The 20444-nt window shown below is 37.8% G+C and overlaps 1 protein-coding gene across 2 annotated transcripts in view; it reads left to right on the top strand.

The window, feature by feature from the left end:
• DPYD (dihydropyrimidine dehydrogenase) overlaps positions 1–20444 on the top strand; it is a 595247-nt gene that overhangs the window by 456357 nt on the left and 118446 nt on the right. For both annotated transcript variants that reach the window (XM_034779205.1, XM_034779204.1), the window contains 2 exons: positions 12721–12841; positions 13668–13787. In XM_034779205.1, the coding sequence (XP_034635096.1) occupies positions 12721–12841; positions 13668–13787 (241 nt within the window). The remainder of the gene's footprint in view (positions 1–12720; positions 12842–13667; positions 13788–20444) is intronic.

The raw sequence follows: 20444 nt of genomic DNA on the forward strand, positions 1-20444 counted from the left end.
GGTGATCTTGTAGCCTGCAACAACATCAATGGTGTGATGGCAGCCCTCAACATCATTCACGAACCAGATGAGTGGAGACTGTTCATTGATTCATCGAAGACGAGTCTTAAAGCTGTTTTACTGCATAATGGCAATGTTTTGCCATCAATTCCAGTTGGTCATGCAGTCCATATGAAGGAAACCTATGACAACATGAAACAACTTTTGAGGTGCATAAACTATGACCAACATCAGTGGCAGCTTTGTGACGATTTGAAGGTTGTTGCTCTCTTGCTTGGTCTGCAGACTGGATACACAAAGTACTGCTGTTTTCTCTGCAAATGGGATAGTCGTGCAAAAGATTCCCACTACATCAAGAAAGATTGGCCACTCCGACAGTCATTGGAGCCTGGGAGGAAAAGTGTTCAGCATCCACCACTTGTTGAATCAGGGAAGATTTTGTTACCACCCTTACACATCAAGCTGGGTCTGATGAAGAACTTTGTCAAGGCCATTGACAAAACAGAAGCAGCTTTCAAGTACCTCCGTGGAAAATTTCCAAGGCTAAATGAAGCTAAGATAAAGGAAGGTGTCTTTGTTGGTCCTCAGATTCGTGAACTTCTTCGAGATGATGCATTTGACCATGCACTGCGGGGCAAGGAAAAGACGGCATGGAAAGCCTTCCGGTTAGTGGCAATAAATTTTCTCGGAAACAACAAGGCAGACAACTACAGGTTGTTGGTGGAAAACCTCCTCAAGGCATACAAAAGCCTTGGTTGCAACATGTCACTAAAGATACATTTTTTGCACTCTCATCTAGATTTTTTTCCACCGAACTGCGGAGCAGTGAGCGACGAGCACGGCGAGCGATTTCACCAGGACATTGCAACAATGGAGAAACACTGTCAGGGCAAATGGAGCCCATCAACGCTTGCAGACTATTGTTGGACAGTAACAAGAGATGCTCCATTTAATGAATACAAGAGACAAGCCAAGAAGCACTGAGTAGACACTGAATAGGACTAAACTATGTACATAATAGTTTTTTGCCTTTTGTTTCATAATACATTTTATTTATGTAACCCTTTTGCTGATTTTTAAAGTGTTACATAAACAGGACAGGTGAAATATTATCACGTAAAGCAACCATAAACACATGAAAAGACCTAGGTTCACAATTTTTGATTAAAACGCTACTATCTACACAATATACATAGACATAAAATGTAAAAACTTAAATATCTTAGAAACAGTAGCCAATCAGTTGTTTTAATTGTCATATTTGAATTCAGCACATCAAAATACATAATAAATAGCACATTTTATCTCTGAAGCAGACGACTTCTCAAAAATTGTAGACCAGTGTTATTGTTGTTTTCAACTGTATGGTGCTTGGTACCCAAGTACTCCAGCAATGGAGATTGTATAAGTACTTAGAGAGAAGTAATTTCTTAAGTATTAGGCACTGTATAAAGGATTAGAACTGATGGTTCCTTGTTAAAACACTAGTATTCTCAACTGAAGTGTCTTACAATGAAAAGTGAACGTTTATTCTGCAAGTTCACCCATTTCAGGTACTGACTGAGAATCTCCATTACATTTTGTTACTATGTGCAATAGGAATCTGCGTTCATCACTGCGTCCACCAGTGATGATCTTAGTGCTGTATTTGTGCCACATGCCTTTCTATGTGACTGCACCAAAGTGTACGCAAAAGTTAGATTGGCACCTAAAATGACTAGCCAACAAGTAGGTACTCTAGATTGATCGTGTCAGTTCTACTGCATGAGAGGAGAAGCAACCATGGATGTGGAATTTGCTTTTGGCACAATCATCTAGATTACAGCTGCTGAATGCTGACTCATGGATTTACTTCCCCTTGTAAAGCAGCTATTGTATTGCTACTCAGTTTACTTGGTCAAATAAAGCAAAAAAACCTCCTGGTAAGCCAGCACAGCCATTCAGAAGACATTCATCTTCATCAAGACAACAGTTTTAGGCTCCGTATAGACTAATGCCAAAGGCTGTCCAAACAATAGGGCAACTGGTACAAAATCCAATTTCTGAAATAACACAGTTTTTGCAATGCTTGTATTTTCACTAAGGCCAAAAATTCAGTTTGTTTTGCTAAACAAATGATTCCACTCTCTCTTATCTGACCTCTCCCAACATTCCCCCTTCTCTGACAGTTCCCAACAACTTCCATGCTCCTTTTCCCACTTTTCTCTAATAGAATACCACTCCACCCTCATACCCACATCATTCACCTCTTCCCTGTGAAACCTATGAAGCATTGCAGGATCACATCTGGGTGAGCCCAGCCAGCCCTGGGCTGCTTTTCTGCTTTGGCATAGTGTTTAGAAGTTTATGTGCTCTGAAACTGCGTACTTTAGAGCAAGTTGCATTCCTGTCCATCCCCTTGTGGGGGCACAATGTGAGCTGAGATTTTCAGAGCTGTCTAGGGGATTTGGACAGCCAATTCCCATAAATTTTATGTGTATCAATGTAATTAGGCATGCAAAAAATCTCCTGTGCACCTTCAAAAAACTCGTTTTTGATCTTCATTTTCTTCTTATATTATGTATGTATCTTACTTTTTCTCCTATTCCATTATTTCCTTATCTACTTCTCTTACTCTGTTTTCTCAGTTTCTATTTTTACTACTTTGCCTCCTCTACTTTCCATGCTTTTGTGCATATATGTCATCTTGGTCTTTTTTGCCTGCTATGCTTCAATTTCCATTTACTCTGATTTTTTTTTCTGTTGCTTTCTCTGATCTCTCTTTCTTTCTAGGAACACAAGAATTACTACAGCTACAATACACCAGTGGTCCATTTAATCCAATGTCTTGATCTGGTTGTGGATTCTTACCAGATATATTCCATTTTCCGCTATTACTATGTCTTTTCTCTTCACCTGTTTGTTTTCTCTTTGCTAGTTTCTCCTCTTCCTTGTGTTCCTTTAATGTCTGTTCTCATTATGATTCCCTTCCCTCCTCTTTTGAATCCCGTTTTTAAGCTGCTTTTAAAATAATACCCATAACAACTGATTCCTGATATATTTCACTGAAAATCCCATGAGACCAAGCAAACTCACTGTATTTTCACTACTAGACAGACCTTGACCACCAACTGTAATGCTTGGATTATTATATTGCTACAATTATTCTTGTAGGATTTGGGAGTAGTGAGATGTTGTTTTTAAAAGTGTATTATTTACCCCCCTCCCCTGAATAGAAATGTCATTTGTATGAAACAGAGTGGTCATAAACTATACATTTCATATCATGTAGGAGGAGACAATACTTAATAATGAGTTAAGGCAGTTAGTTGTTAATTTGTCTTAAGAATTTCACACACACTAGAAGAAATGTGAAGCTTAATAAATTCATTATCAAAGCATTATTGTGTAATTTTAAATTGAAGTTTGACAACATTGTCATTGTTATTGGTTTGTAGGATTTTTAATTGAATTATTCAAAACAAAACAGAACATAGAAGTGGAGTATAGATAGCATACTAACATTAACAGTATTACCAGTATGTTGAAAATTTTAAAATTATGTTATATTTGGTAATAGGGCATTTACCTGTTGTCTGTGTAGTAACATTTTGTTTGTCTATGGAAAACATTACCTATGAATGGATTTTCTTAGAAACCTTAATTGTGACCCTGTCTTCAAGTTCATGCATATGTGAAAGAACGCTGGTGATAGAGAGCCCTTTATTTTCCTTTTTATTTGTATCATGATTACAGACATTTCAGCAGGAATTGCGCATATGAATCATAGAAGGTATAGTGAAGGTCAGTCTGGCCAAAACATCAGTCATACTAGCCCACTTGGAAAGGACATGAGAAGAGTTTGGGCGTTTTTTTTAATGAGAATGTTGTTGTCTTAGGAACCATCATAGAGGGTACACGAAGTGAGTGCTTCACAAAGCAGAAGGGAAAGCACAGTTCTCTTAAAAGCTTCTGACAATTTGCTCTTACTCTTGTAGTCACCCTCTAATACTCTGAAAGTCGTAATAATAATGAAATGTAGAAAATTCAGGAGACATTTAAGTAGACTACATAATTACAATGGTTTTTAATGATCACAACATACTAATTACACATGCCTTGCTCCTAGCTTTGTGCAAAACATTGGAGTTGTTAATACCTATGGTATCCTATAGACAAGATTTCTTAGAAAGTATGTGATCAACAACAAGCAGGAGGGTATGAAAAGTTCAACAATTTAAAATCTTTCATCCTGACACATGGTAGAAGTTATCTAACAAAGGTTACACTCAGTACACATCATCTTAATATCAGTTACTTACTACAGATTTTATTTGTATGCCAACACTAGGTACTGTAAGTATGAATTAACAGTGTACTCACTAGTCTCTTCACTGCCCATGTCTGAATTTTCTAGAATAGGATCCAGATTTATCTTTGCATTTTGCCTTAACTCATGCTATGGTTAGTGAAATTAATTTGAAAACAGACCATTTATAGTGTATCCAAACTGAATAAAGATGCAAATGACAACTATTTTTAAAAGTAGTGGGAAATTCTAGCCAATACATAGACTTTAAATTCTTTAATTTGCCACTGGAGCATGAAAGATTTATGATTTCCTGAAGTACCTGTTATAGTCTACCTATTTATTTATAGTAAAGGGACTAAGAGATTGCCTACCTGACTACAAGAAAAAGCTATTTGTAGCTACAGTGCTCATATATTTAAAGGAGTGTTGTATTCTTTCCTTTAAGATTTCTCATGTACGACATAAACCTAATCAAACCTTTATGCCCTCTAGCAGGTAACCTCTGAATGAACTAAAGAGTTGAAATATTGTTTAATCATGCTGTATACCACTTTTTTTACAGTGATATGAGAAGCATTATTTTGGTCATATAGAAACAACCAAGATAAAATATGTTGTTCTGTAAGGGGAGAAATGTCTTTTTTATTAGCCATCACCTTAAATGTTCTGATATTGTCGATGAATAATTCTTTCCACTCACACCTCATAGTTTATAAACATTTTAATGCACTATTTCAATTTTTGAACTTGGAATATTTAGATCTGAGTATTGACTTAATCTCTGAATGAAACAGTTTGCTAATTTCAGCTGTCAATCCTTGCTTCACTCTTACAGTCCAAAATTCAACTATTATTAACCTTTGTTGTGACAACTGACGAGAATAATGGTTGAATTTTGGTCCTTTAATGTTGAGTGAAATCAATAGCTGTAAATGGTAGTTACCAGTCTTACCTGATCTATCACAGTCAAACAAAAGGAAGCCTTTCTCAATGCATGGAAGATGGCTGTGGAAATTAAAAAACTCTATTTAAGATTAAGGGAATGCAGTGCATTTTAAATTAGTTTGTTTGATAAACATTGGTATGTTTGGGGTTTTTCACATTTTTAAATTTAAAAAGCCAAATCTGGGCTAACGAAATGCAGCATGGTTTAGGGTGACCAGACAGCAAGTGTGAAAAATCGGGACAGGGGGTGGGGGGATAATAGGCGCCTATATAAGAAAAAGATCCAAAAATCGGGACTGTCCCTATAAAATCGGGACATCTGGTCACCCTAGCATGGTTCCACTATCTATGTAGAAGCAAGGCTCTGTCATCAAAATAAATTGAATTGTCTTTTTCTTCATGGTGGGGAAGAAAAAAAACCCAAAACAAGAAAGCCTTTATGTGTGCTGAAAAGGGGAATAATTGCAAAGGCTACTCAATAAAGACAACTTAAAACATTTTGAGATACCCCTGTTTTTGCTACTGACAATCCTCTTATCATTGCTTCAACTCTCAACACTAATCTATATTTTAGACTTTTGTGTATTTGGTCAGTCAAAACTTTTGTGCTGATTTTTGACCTTTTCTTCAAGTTCGTTAATTTCCAGTCTGTATATCATACATTTTCAAAGCAATGTGTAGGAGCTTTGTGCACAAATCCTGCTAACAAGGAATTCAAAGTGGAGCTCCCATGCATCACTTTGATAAATCTATTCTTGAGTTTGGATACTGACCTGTGTTAATATTGGCAGCTATTAGATGAGCTACGTTAAAATGTGAAGCATAGTCTGATGTGGTTTTTTTAACTGCTAACAGTGTTCTATTGTGCAGCTGCAATATTGTGCACAAGTAAAAAATGCTGTAGTATTTTTTCTCTAGTTTAAATTGTTCAAATTGTAATGGGGAAAGATGGTAAACAAAGTATTTATCACATATTTATGAAACCCTACAAAAAAGCTGTTTGAAAACCTAGAGAAGGGAGGAGATCAAAAAAATGTTTTTCAAGATGACCTATATCAAAATTGTTAATTGTAAGATGAAACATTGTAGTGAATCAGACTTTATTTCTGGCACTTCCCCAAAATTAAATTAGTTGTTCAGGAGAGAGGGCAAACTAGACAGAGTTACAAGATTGAATAAAATTAAGAGGATAGAAGATGGGCTTGTGCTTGAACTGAAGCCTTTTCAGAAATCCTGTTTTCTGTCATAATCTTCTATGAATTTAGAGAACTGTATTTTTTTAATGCTCCACTGGATTTTGAGCCGAGGCTTTGTACTGGAGCTGAGTATTGTTATAAAGTCTCTAAATTAGCTACATGTATGCAGGATTTGTTTCTGAACACCAGTAGGGCCCTGTCCAGTTCTGGCAACGTCTTAGAAGCTGCTGTTGTTACTTCTAATGATAGAATGGGACTCAGAGCTTTTATGTCTCAACTCAGCCATGACAAAAAGCATGGCCCTAATCCAAAGTGACTTGATTCTGTCCAACAACAGTTGATATGATTGGGAAAAGAAGAGAATCTATCTCCATTAGGCTCCACAGAGTGGAACTTAAAAGTGACTGATCTGAACACCTGCTCAAGTCATGACACCCTGCTTACAGTTTACCTATATGTTGGCGCTTTATTTCTTTTAAGACTGAGAACAAAGCTAGAATCTGGTCTTTTCCTTGGTTTTTATAGGGTAATTAAGAGAATAAGAATTATAGGGCTAAATCCTGATGCTCTTCTTCAGTTTTTACTCTTTCCTTACTCAGGCAATCCTCTGTTGTTTTAATGTGAGTTTATATGAGCATGATCTTTAAATGGTATTGTCTTTGTGTGAGTAAGAAAGGTGATTTTTTTTTTAAATTGAGAATAGCCATGTTATACAGGAGGTTGTATTAACAGGAGTGTCACATGTAAGACACCTGGTAATTGTTCTGCTCTCCTCTGTGCTGGTGAGGCCCCAGTTGGAGTATTGTATCCAGTTTTGGGCACCATACTTTAAGAAAGATGTGAACAAATTGGAGAGAGTTCAGAGGAGAGCAGCAAATATGATAAGAATTCTAGGAAACGTGACCTATGAGGAAAGATTGAAAGAATAAGGCCTGTTTAGTCTAAAGAAGAGAAGGCTGAGAGGGGATATAAGTCTTCTAATATAAAGTGCACATTTTCAAAATCTCCTTCTAAATTTGAGGCTGTAATTTTCTGCATGCAGAAAGGTATTTTGTCACCTAACTCCTATTGATTTCCCTGGGTTTTAGGCACCTAACTGCCTTTTTAGGAGCTAGGCCTTAGGCACTTTAGAAAATTTTACCCAACATTCATAAATAACTACATGTATAACTGTGAGTACCATCACTCCTGGATTCGGTTAAGCTCCCCCTTTGCTGTCTCTTTTGACAGCTGTGGCTGGTGGAGTTGTTGACTGAATTCTCTCTGTCAAATTTCCTGAGAAATGAGGAAATATTTTGCTCAGACTATAAGGAGAGGGTTATTTGTCTCCCACCCTGGGAAATTTTCCCCCTAATTTGACAGGCTTTAAATAAATTGTTTGTTTTAATTAAGTTTGAAATGGGACAAGTGCATAAACTAAAAAGCCCCTTGCTAGGATAAGAGGATACAATAAGATTAGCTGTGAAATTCACAAATGATGTCTCTTTTGCTGTAGTGATTAATTGCAACTCTGTAATTAGGTACTATGAAATTTAGGCGGATTCAGTTTTATGAAGGTAATTTTGGACATCCCAGAGGTGGGAGGAGAAGAGATTACTTCTTTGTATATCACATAGAACAGAGGAATAGTAATCTGAAAAGCAGAACTTGGATACTGGAAAGAGACCCTGAAGACATCAATTTGCAAAGCTTTAAAGTGAACCCCTTTGCTTTTCTTATGAAATGTTGGAAGCAAGGGCAAGAGAGTGAATCATCAAACACAGATACCATTAAAATCCCAGTCTTCTAAAGGCTAGATCCTAACCCTGGTTTATCTGAAGGGAAGAAGTGTGGTAGCCACATACATTATGTAAACTGGCTACACACTGGACCAACAAATCCTGTCGGCTTGGTGCACTGTGGAAGAGGGATCAAAGAAAACCCAGATCTTCTCTGTGAGCAGCTGTCTTGGAGCTGTTTGAATGAAGGGGAAGTCTAGGGAAATGAGTATGCCTCCATCTCCCAAGCTTCCCTATATGGATCCTAATCCTGTCTCCCCCCACCCAACAAAGGTATGGCAGTTACTGCAATACCCACTATTCACCTCTAAAAGGCACAACAAAGCAAGGCCAAAAACAGAGTCTCTTTATTGTGTGGTGCTTAGTGGAAGTCACTAAAAGAGAGGGAGTGTCTTAGATGTGATGGGCCCACTCTGAGCTTCCTTGCTGACACTCTCCATGGTAGATTGTTGAGTTTTGTAGAGTTAGGTGAATAAATTTCTAAAATTAAAATGTAATGGCCCAGTCTTGCAAGCACTCCATCCATGGAGCTCTAGAGGGGGTAGAGGGGTCCTGGTTATATTAAGTCTCACTTTCGCTAGCTCCATCTTGCTGTTTCCCTATGTTGCACTATACAAGCCATTCTTCCTTGTCCTAAAGGTACTCACACTACTTAGTGAAACTTATTTACTATCCAGATTGAGGGAGTTATGTGCATTATTTTTTATAAATATCACATGCGCCTTAGTTTACCTGTGTGATATTATCCCGCCTGGCTGCATAAAGTTAAATCAAAGGAGGCAGCAAGTGATAGAAATGAAGAAATGGCAAAGATAAGTACTATTATAGAGAATGCCTTTGTGGGGAACAATGGGGAAGCTATTAGTTGGGGAATACTCCTGGCCTGGCTCCAAGTAGGCTGGCAAAGTTTACTCTTCCTAGGCCAAATGAAGGAATATAAAATCTTAAATATGCTAAGCCTAGGGAAGAAGAGAGGGTTGAGTGGGCTGTCAGCAGCTGCCCTGAAGGGAAACAATGAGGAGGGAAAGAATTCAGAGTGCAAGTCTGTTTCTCTCAACCTAGAGGTGGAGATAACGGGTCTGAATGGAATTTACAAAGCCCTCAAGGAAAGATTAAGATTTAGATGAGGGGAAATATGCATACAAACCTTTATTGTTTTTACCCTGTGCTCTGAGTGCTATTGACTTTTGGGGTGAATAGATAATGCTGTGGTTTTTGAAGGAGCTGGTTTTCAGTCACTTTAATCAGCCACTGTCACCAAGTCCTCCTGGAGGAGAAGTGTTAACAGGTGCCAAGCACAGTTGGTCCTGTTGTGCATCAGGGTTGGTAAGTGCGGGTTGCGGCCCAGAGACCCAGTCCTGGAGTGGTAAGACTGTGTGGTTCAAACTGAGAAGGTTGAAGATAACAAAACCTGTGTAATACGCAGCTCGCCCTGTAACCATGATAAGTGCTAATTCCAAAACCAGCTTAACTTGTCCGTAATACGAATAATATAAGGAGAAGGGACACAATGAAATTGAAAGACAAAATGTAAAACTGTCAAAAGGACTTTTATTTTTTTTTACAAACTGCAGGATTAACCTGTAAAACTCATTGCCATAATATATCCTTAATGGAAGAGCTTTGTGGTATTCAAAAAAGAATTAGAGATTAATATAGATGATATTGACAGACTTCAAAATGTTTTTATCTTACCTAATGTAACTAACACCTTGCACTACAGGGCATAAGACAGCTTGTAAGCGATAAGAGTTGGGAAGAAAGGTCCACGTAAGCAGATCTCCTACATGGTGTCTTGAATCTTTCTCTGAAGCATCTGCAATTGACCGTTATCAGAGACAAGATTATGCATTTAGATGAATCACTGGCATGATCCAGTGTGGCAGTTTCTGTATTTTTAAATAAGTATGCATTACTGAGTAACCACATTCAGGATTTTGGCTGCATTTTCTGTAATTGCAGTGGCCCAAATCCTTCAGTCCTTACCCTGTCTTTATACAGGCAAAACTGCTTCCATTAAAGTAATTAAGGACTGAGTGAAGACTGTAGTTTGGTCCATTTTATGTAATTGTAATTAGGCAAGATTAGCTAATGTACTGTATTGAACAGTACAGTTTCTTTCTGAAATTCCTGGGAAATTTTCTGTTGTGGCTTCTAGTTTTCTGACAAATATCATCTCATTTTAAAATGGCAAATGGATATGAATTGTCTTCCAGATGTTCCCCAAATGCATTTGTCTGGCTGTAAGAAGAACCTGTGGTCATAAAATATTTTTTCTTTTGATCCTATTCCTGTTACTCAAGCCACATCTCTTCCACTCCCTTGATTAAACATCCTTACTGTGAGGACTACCACTATATCTCCACTTTGTTCCTCTTCTTCGGCCATCTTTCTTTCTCTTATTTCTTCCTCTTCTCTGTTTTTTGACGACTCCTCTTTTCTCCCATCTGTATTTCCTTCCCCGAAGTAACTCCCAGTTCCTGGTCTTCATGGGCTTTGCTGCTACCCCCTTCCATTTTCCATTAATAAAATTATTAATGCTAACACCAAAGTGTCATTACTGGAATTTAGGTTCAACATCCTCACCCCATACCAAGGGATGGGGAGTATACAGAACTAATGTTTCAAGCTATCAGCAGACTCGGAAAGACAAGAGGGTATCAATTTACGCACAGTTCATTTGGAAGGCTATCTTTACAACAACAGGCAAAAATCTGTGGTTTTTTTTTTTTTTTTAAATGAAAATTTAGATTCTGGAATCTGAGTATTTGATGCATTTTAGTGGCATTTATTAATCAGGCCATGTAGGGTGGATGTTTGATGCTGCAGGTCTAATAGTAATAATTCAAATTCCAACCTCTAAATCTAGACATTGGGGTAGCATGTAACTATTCTTATTTTGCACCTTATGAAAAGCCCGGGTTAACTAAAAGAAGGTGACATGAATATTTATTACAAAAAACACTCTAGCAAATTTTAATGGCTAGGATGAGGATGAGGTAAACATGGATGTAACGATCTGTTCAAGGTGAATTAAAAGGACTGATATACATTTAAAAGCTTAAGTGTGTTGGAGTGAGACAGTACTTTCATGGTAGCATGGCAAGTGCTAATAGGCCATGATTAGGAGTTATATAGTGCAAACATCTTTTACATTATTGTCAGAATGTCTATGGGAAAGAATTAACATCATCCTTCTAGAGGTTCTCTTTCTTCATTGGGCCCAAGGAAATTTATAACTGAGAAATGAAACTCACAAAAATGCAACTGCTTTCATAATCCAATGCAGATGTTATAAATATTGCATGAAAGTTGCATGTGCAGGGTAAATCACCATTTTTATTAGTTGGAATTTGCAGAGCTAAGTCTCATCATTTTTCTGTTCATGGAAAGTCATTGTATGCTGTGTAGATGCACTGTATATATTGTTCTAATGTTTATATTTAATTGTTCAAGGTCAAATGAAAAAAGCAATGGCAAATTTTTCCTATGCAGGAGGCCAAGATTTGTTAAACTGGCATCTTCAAAATCAACTGAACTTTATAATGTAGTCTCGTCTTAAGCACATCATATTTTCATAGCAATGACAATGTTGGATATCTGTTGCAATTAATATCCACATGAGAAGCATCTTTTTATATATGGCAGATTTCAGGATCTGTGCCGAAGATAAAGAATTAATATATGTAAACAATAGCCAGGGTTGCAATTAAACTATCCACAGGTAACAAGTTTATACTGCATCTTGTAATAGCACCTTTTAGTTTTTCTGAAAACATTTTAACACACCTGAATCAGATTAGCAATGTCAATAATGAGTTCCAAATTTTAGGGTAACTTATTAAAAAGCATTATCAGTAAATGTCAGGGGAAAAAGCTTGTACTAAATGTTATATTTAAAAACGAAACACCCACCTGCACTTATTGCATAGGCCAGAATCAAAGAACACTAGTGCCACTGAAGTGAGCCTGGCAAGCATAAGAAGCCAAAGCATGAAGATTTCTATTTCTAGCTTTAAAAGAAAAGATTCAGATTTTTCATTAAACTTTTTGCCATCCTGATCTATATTCTGAGTTAATGGAGTGTGTAGAAATCTGAAATGCATAAGGGCAGGAAGGTTCAGGATGGTGTTATTTCATAGAACAGTGATTATTTACATGGAATGAGACACAATGTAGCAAAAATATAATTTTTATAATAATGGGTTAAATAAATTCCTTGTTGCCTGAAGTTTTATTTTATCCCATTGGCAAGTGAACATTCAATGGTATCTTTGTCTCTTGGTAAAGATTTATTTTTCTTTGTTTTATGTGATCTAACTCCTTTGTAATGGATTTTCAGTTCACTTCTACTGTGTTAACTAATGAGACAAGATGCAATTGTGAAGTATAATTTCAGAAAACCACAGTACAGCAGATTGTCAGAAAGTTTTGCTATTGCATATCTATACATTTAAATCATACTACTTTTATTAAATATGTCCTATATTTATTTTCCCTATTTGAACAGAATCCAGAGCTAGTCCGAAACATCTGTCGCTGGGTTAGACAAGCTGTTCAGATTCCTTTCTTTGCAAAGCTGACCCCAAATGTCACTGATATTGTGAATATTGCAGTGGCTGCCCAGGAAGGTAACAAACTCAAATGCATGTACTATACAATTATATTGATTTGCAACTTTATTGCTCAAAGCAGTAACAAATATTAATAAAAGCTAGTATGAAACAGATTGTTTAAAATATTTAGAGTAAGCATAGTGCTTGCTATTAAAGGTTGTCTATACAATTTTGCTCTATTATGTTTATTAACATATAAAGTGAATACTGTAAACATCTATCTATCTAGAAAGAGCAGTGGGTGATATAGATATAGAGATATAAAATCATGATTTTATATGTATAATATGGCCAACATTTATTTACCATGATGTAGCAGTTTGGAGTAAGACCAAATTTTATGGGGGTTTTATATCCATTTTTTCAGTTTTCAGAATGCTACATCCTGGTAAATACTATTTGTCCAAACAGATAACAGACTCAGTCAGTTAGGCTCACTTAATAGTTTCACTGCATTTCTCTTCATGTAACCATAATTTCTTCATTGAGTCCCTATGTGTATTCTGACTCAGACCACGTGGCAATAAGAAGGAACTAGAGAGGTATTGTTTTGCACTGCCTCTTATGACCTCGATTTAAAGCATGAGGTGAACTACTGCGTATATGCAGGCCAAAGGACACCGCTTGCTAGAAATTCTGGACTTGGGTGCATGGCATGCATGCACACACCTATGTGTTTTTTAAAGCCCCTTTTCACACCTCCTCCTGATTTGCACTGTGCTCTTTGGCCTCAGAGTCTCTGGGTCTAAATATCTAACAACTTTACTGTTTCTATATTTATTTTCCTCTGTTGTACTTGTACAGGATGTTTAACAAAAAGTGAATGTTATTTCTTTCACAGGTGGTGCAGATGGTGTTACAGCCATGAACACTGTGTCAGGACTGATGGGACTAAACGCAGACTGCACACCTTGGCCTGCAGTTGGTAGAGAAAAGAAGACCACGTATGGTGGCGTGTCTGGTAAGTGATGTCTTTTTGATCCATAATGCTTCCTTGGAGGCTGACAAAACATCGGGAGGTCCTTGTAGTGGGCTAGAATATCATGTCGGCAGTAGTGCTGAGTTCTTAAAGCTCACTGATGGTCAATGTTTCTAATAGTCATGACAGATGGAACAGATTGAGTGTGAAGACTCTTGTGTTGCCCTTTCCTTAATGGTAAAACACTGCAACAGAACACTGTGATAGGGTCACTAGAGAAGGAGGAAAATCTCTTCTCTTGTGACCCACAGTTTTCCTAGAATTTTTCATTCTGTCACAATTGTCAGGCCACATGTTAGACAGAGGCTAATGAAAGGGCATTGTAAGGGGAAAATATAAACATTCCAAGTGCAGTATGTGTATTGTAGGCTGAACCTTTCTCCTACCACATGGAAATCCATGTACGATAAATCCTTTTATTTTCTTTCCACCATGATAAAAACAATGTGTCACCTTTAGTAAATATATGCATATTATATATCCTTTTCCTTTGTAATATTTATACTTGTATATATGGTATTTCAGTGTAATGATTGAGGATATGATTTTAAAACCAGCAACAAAAAGTTTTATACTCTAATTCATTGTCCAGCCTCACTAATGTATTAATCTGTTGACCCTGTGCACACTGTCACTGTGACAAAGTCCTGCAAAGACAATGTTGTGAGCTTCTTGACTGTACTGGTATGAAGATTAGTCTCCATGGTGATAGAGAAAGTGGTAAATATACATAACATAATAGCATCCCACTGTTCAAGTAAAGCACTGCTGAACTGGTCCCAAAAAATTATTTGGAGGAAATTGGACAGACAAAAAATGCTTTATTTTATGTAGTTATGTTATACTTCGAGAACATAGAGGGGCAAATACAATGGGTTGGGTATTTTTAATTGACTTTAATGTATACAAATCATATACAGTGGTAAATTGCCTGTTGCCTTGGATAACTAAATAACATCCAGAAGTTTTTAAGGGCACCTCTATACTACAGTGCAAGGATAAAAAAAAATCTGCTTATTGTATAATGATTATTTCATAGTGACTGTCAAACAAGGCATTAAAATATTATTGATATGCAGAATGGAGGATGCAGAGAGAGAGAGAGCAGCTACACAGTGTTAGGGTTGTAGTACTCACTAGGCTTTCTGTCAGCCCATTTCAATTTTTCCAGACTGCCATGTTGACAGCAAAAGAAAAAAGGAGGTCACAGTGGGTGCTGTGCATTAAAAATTAATAAAATAACTATTACAGTAGTATTTTATATAACTAACACTATTCCCATTTTCTCATTTAAGCTGCAATTTCTGAATATTCCTTCCTACCATAAGTCAATCTAATAAAACCATAAAATTACAGCATTATGAAAAGTGTGTCCTTTGTGTCACAAATTTAAAACATGTATATTGTGTAAATTATAGCAGCAGCTGAATGCTCAGCTGTACCTAAGAGTTTCTCAGCATTTCTATATTTTCTTGATTTATAATTCTGCTATAAAAATTCACTTTTGGTATCATAATAGATCCCAGCCTGGGAGAGGTTTGGGTTTTTAGTTTTAAAACATACATGTAAAATGGGTTTTTTTCATTTCTCAAGTTATACATATATCAAAAGAAATAGAAGATGGTGGTTTGGGATGCAGTCTTACACTCATAACACCAACCTAAGTGTCTTTAAAAAAAAATTTAAAAAATGGAAAGGGGAAAAAAGCACCCAGCCCATTGAGTTTGGGTACATTTTGAGAGTGCATTTCTGTAGACAATTAAATAAATTGGACTATAAATAACATCACTAAGGTGCCAATCCTCCAACTCACTGTATGCAGGATTGCCATAGAGCGCCAATAAAGTCAAGCGTGCTATGTACAGACATAGTGATACATCTGTGAATTGCAGAACCATGGCCTAATAATGTACAAATGTATAAAAGTGCTAAAATAATTCAGAAAAGAGCTAGCCTACTGTCTTAATAGGAATATAAAGAACAGAGAGAGTATGTCTAGTTGTTAGATCAAGAAACTAGGAGTCAGAAGTCTTGGGTTCTTTTCCTAGCAGCTTCACCAAGGTCCTGTTTTGTGTGTCCCTAAACCAGACACTTGACCTTTCCATGCTTTAGTTTCCCTGTCTGTTAAATGGAGATAAGACCATTTACATGCCTATAGGCTTGCTTTATATTATTTTCTTTTACATTCTATGCAGCCGTATAGATTTTTGTTGCTCTTTCAAAAGTAGAAAAAAAAAACATCAGATCATCTTTTTGGGCTAAAATTTATCTTTGATGTAAGTCAAAGGTAGTGGTGAATATGGCCCATTTTCTTTACAAGATTTACAAAAGCAAAATACTTGAGTGGCTACTGTCTTTTTAAAAGATCCCCATTGTACTGGAATGTACACACTAGTTATGGAGAAGCTGTCTGGATCATAGATATTAGAGATGGAAAGGTCCTACCTTGTGGTCATCTAGATCATCTCTCTGCCAATACATGCTTGTTCCTTGCAATAGATTATGTGGTGCTTTGTTTCATCTAGTTTGAAATGGACTTGTGGTACTTCTTATCAAGGGTTTCCCCTCAGGAGGGATGTACAGTGCAAGGTAATATGTCCAGTTGCTCTGTTTTCTATGCTAGCACTGAAGTTGTCCTAAGGGTGGGCAGCATGCCATTCTCTGCTAATTTACTATTCTTGTATTACTGAATGAAATACATTATTCTAATAGAATTAGCTCCAAATTATACATTTACAAGTTTAATAAAAACCTACATTACAGAGTGAATGGTAAAGTCTGTCAATGTCCTTATCCAGATGTGGCCTGACTTTTCCACTTCAAGCCTTTCCCAAGAAATAGACTTCCTATATAGAGGATTATGGATGTGCCCTCACCATGGTATAAACTACAGAAACTTCTTTTATGAACTGTTCCCATTTGGCTATCTCTCCCTTTCTCTGCTTTGTACAGAAGTGACTGCATCTGGAAGGGCTGTAATTACCCACCCTTTCATGGGAAAGATCTCATTTGAAAGAAGTTATATTTTTAAATTCCTATTAAAGAATTAGGGTGTGGAAAATATTTTCCTTTGATTTATTTAAAAGGAATAAAAAGGCCAATCAAAACAGCTGTTTAGAGAATTCACTGCCTGGAATTACAGGGTAGTCTCAGAGATGTGCTTCTGTCATCTTTTTAAATCTCTTTCCAGAGACAGCAGTTTAATAATGTTCTTCTGAAAGTACAATTCAAATTGGAGTTGTTATATTCAGTGTTAACTTCCCAGGTGCTGAATGGGAAAATAGATTCCTGTTTTAAGTGTTATTTAACCTGTTTTAAATTGCTGAACATCAATAAGCATTGTTGTTTCTCTCATTGTACTGAATTGTTGATGTGATTACTTTGACACTGGAAACTACTCCTTGGCGGTCAAATCCTAAACCCAGCTCACAGATGAAATAGAATAACTGGGCTGTATGCTGGAGAGGTCTATGGAGTTCAAGAGGAAAGAATCCTTCCCCCACAGGATGCAGTGAAGCACCATTGCTGCTATGCACCCACAACACAGCTCTAAGGCCACAGTATACCCATAGTCTCCTGTGCCAGCTCTTTAGGGAGGGAATAATATTATATTCATCCTAGGGTTGCCAGGCATCTGGTTTTCGACTGGAAGCACCTGGTTGAAAAGGGATCCAGGCGACTCCAGTCAGCACCACTGACCAGGTCGTTAAAAGTCCAGTTGGTGGCGCAGTGGGGCTAAGGCAGGCTCCCTGCCTACTCTGGCTTCACGGGGCTCCTGGAAGCAGCCGGCATTTCCCTCTGGCTCCTAGGCAGAGGCGTGGCCACAGGGGCTCCGTGCGCAGCCCCTGCCCCAAGCACCAGCTGCGCAGCTCCCATTGGCTGGGAGCTGCAGCCAATGAGAGCTGTGGGGGCAGCACCTGTGGGTGAGGGCAGTGCGCAGAGCCACTTGGCTGCGCCTCCGCCTAGGAGCTGGACCTTCCGGCCACTTCTGGGAGCTGCCTAAGGTAAGCGCCACCCGGACCCTGCACCCTAACTCCCTGCCCCAGGTTGGAACTCCCTCTCGCACCCAAACTCCCTCCCAAGGCCTGCACCCCTTACCCCAACCCCCTGCCCCAGCCTTGAGCCCCCTCCCGCACCCAAACTCCCTCCCAGAACCTGCAACCCCACACACTCTGAACTCCTCAGCCCCATCCTCACACCAGAGCCTGCACCCCCAGTCAGAACCCGCACTCTAACCCCCTCTCCCAGACCAGAGTCCCCCGCAGAAATGAATCCCTCATTTCTGGCCCCACCCCAGAGCCCTCACTCCCTCCTGTACCCCAACCCACTGCCTAGCCTGGGGAAAATGAGCAAGGATGGAGGAGAGTGAGCGACTGAGGGACGGGGGATGGAGTGAGCGGAGGTGGATGCCTCGGAGTAGGGGTGGGGCATGGGCAGGGACTTGGGAAGAGGCAGCGTAAGGGCGGGGCAGGGATATTCGGTTTTCTGCAGTTGGAAAGTTGGCAACCCTAATTCATCCACTTCCTTAAATGAGATCCCAGTAGCTGTCCACTCCCTCACACAGGGCAACTGTATGGGTCAGAGCCTCCCATTTAGTTTCTCCTAACTGTTAAGGGAACAATACTGAGATCTGGAACTACTCACATGCATTAAGCTGATCATGTGTGCTTGCAGGACTATAGTTTGCTTTTATAAGACATTCAATAAGCATTTTACTATTAGTACTTCCTGTATATGTGCAATATTAAATATTTTTTTTAAGTTAATTCTCATTACATGTATTTGCACAAAAATAGTTATGGCTGGCTCTGAGAGAGATTAATTAATTAATTAATTAATGGAGATATCCCATCTCCTAGAGCTGGAAGGGACCTTGAAAGGTCATCGAGTCCAGCCCCCTGCCTTCACTAGCAGGACCAAGTACTGATTTTTGCCCCAGATCCCTAAGTGGCCCCCTCAAGGATTGAACTCACAACCCTGGGTTTAGCAGGCCAATGCTCAAACCACTGAGCTATCCCTCCCCCCAATGTTACAGTCTACTATGTAAATAGTAAATAATTTGAAAATTGTGTGTTTTATAGGTACTAGAGGTGTCAGGTGTTTTTTCCTTTTAAACTTAACTTTAAACAGAAAAAAAAATCTGAAATTTTGTCAGAAGTTTTCACATGGTATTTACATATTCCAGATGTGTTTTGTTTTTATAAAAATACAGAGTACCTGTTATAGGCAAAATGGAGTGGGTTAAGAATTAACTTTTGAGTTCTCTGGCTTCCTGTCTCTTCCCCTCCCCCACTCCCCATGCCAGATTCTTAACAATAAATTTGTAACACCATGTGCTGGACTTCAGCAAAATACTTCTGTTAAAAGCAGTTAAAAAGCTAAATCCCTACACAATGTGCTAAATATGTTCCCCTTAATGTTACTGTGATAAACATTCTGGCAGTGTTCTACAGTAATACCATGAACCCATTTTACAATAGTGATATTGCCATATTGTCGTATTTTTATAAGGATACTGTAATGTTGTTTTATGTAACTATAATATAATGTACTAAAATGTATGTTTGTGTGTGTGTGTCTGTATAAGGGAGAATGACAAAGTTACAGCTTTGTTGAACCTTTACAGTACATTTTTTCTCATAAGAACTGTGGCTGACCATCAGGAAATCTTGGAAGGAACATATCTATAGTAGGTTCAGTTAGCAGATGTGAGAACATATAATTGTTACAATTCAGTATTGATACTTAATTTTAGTTACCTTTCAAGTAATTTAGTGGAGCTGTCTCTTTTTATGAAAATCACTGTGATACACCAATTGTGTCTTTTAACAGGGTGTTACATATTCTGTGAAATAATTGGCATTATTAATAGGAACATATATTCTAATCTATTTAAATGTATAAATTCAATTGAAGGGGAGAAAGTTGTATGTATAGTAAGTGCTGTTTTTTATTTTAAGTCAATGACACACCATTAAAAGAAAATCTGAAAAAAATAAGAGCTTTCACTTTCATAATCACATCTTTCTCAGTGACTGCATGGTGCTGATTTTGATCAATAGATATTAATGGAAATCTCTCTATCACTGGAAATAAATAATATATGTATATACACTTATGTTAGCATAAATATACATTGAGAAACATGTTAAAGAGTATATATTAAAATGTATTTAGAGAACTGTGTAGAACAGGAGTACAGAATAAATATATATTAGAGCTTTAATTTGGGGTTATTATTTCTGTTAAGTGTAGCTCAGCCATTAAAGACTCATTTACATATATTATGTACAGATTCACAAAGAATTCTCTTTTTTCTGTTATGTCTTTGCTGCAGCCTGATTTCTCTCAGTGTACTGCCGTCACTGGTCTGTTGCAAAAGAGATCAGAGCCCTAATAATAGATTTTTGACAGTGAGCTCGCCTGCTACCTGCCCTACACAAATCCTCACTGTTCATGTTTGCTTCATGGCAACAAAGCAGACAGAAGGAAAATGCCAAGTGCTGAGTTTGAGGTACAGACCTGCCGTAGCTTGACATTTCAGCAGAATAGCAGTTTATGAGATGCATAATTTTTCATCTGGGACTCAGCTGCCATTTTCATAGAAGCTTGCAGCTCATCGACTGAGTGGAACTAGGG

The sequence above is a fragment of the Trachemys scripta genome, chromosome 8 (assembly GCF_013100865.1).
Source record: "Trachemys scripta elegans isolate TJP31775 chromosome 8, CAS_Tse_1.0, whole genome shotgun sequence".
NCBI classification, from domain to species: Eukaryota; Metazoa; Chordata; order Testudines; family Emydidae; genus Trachemys; species Trachemys scripta.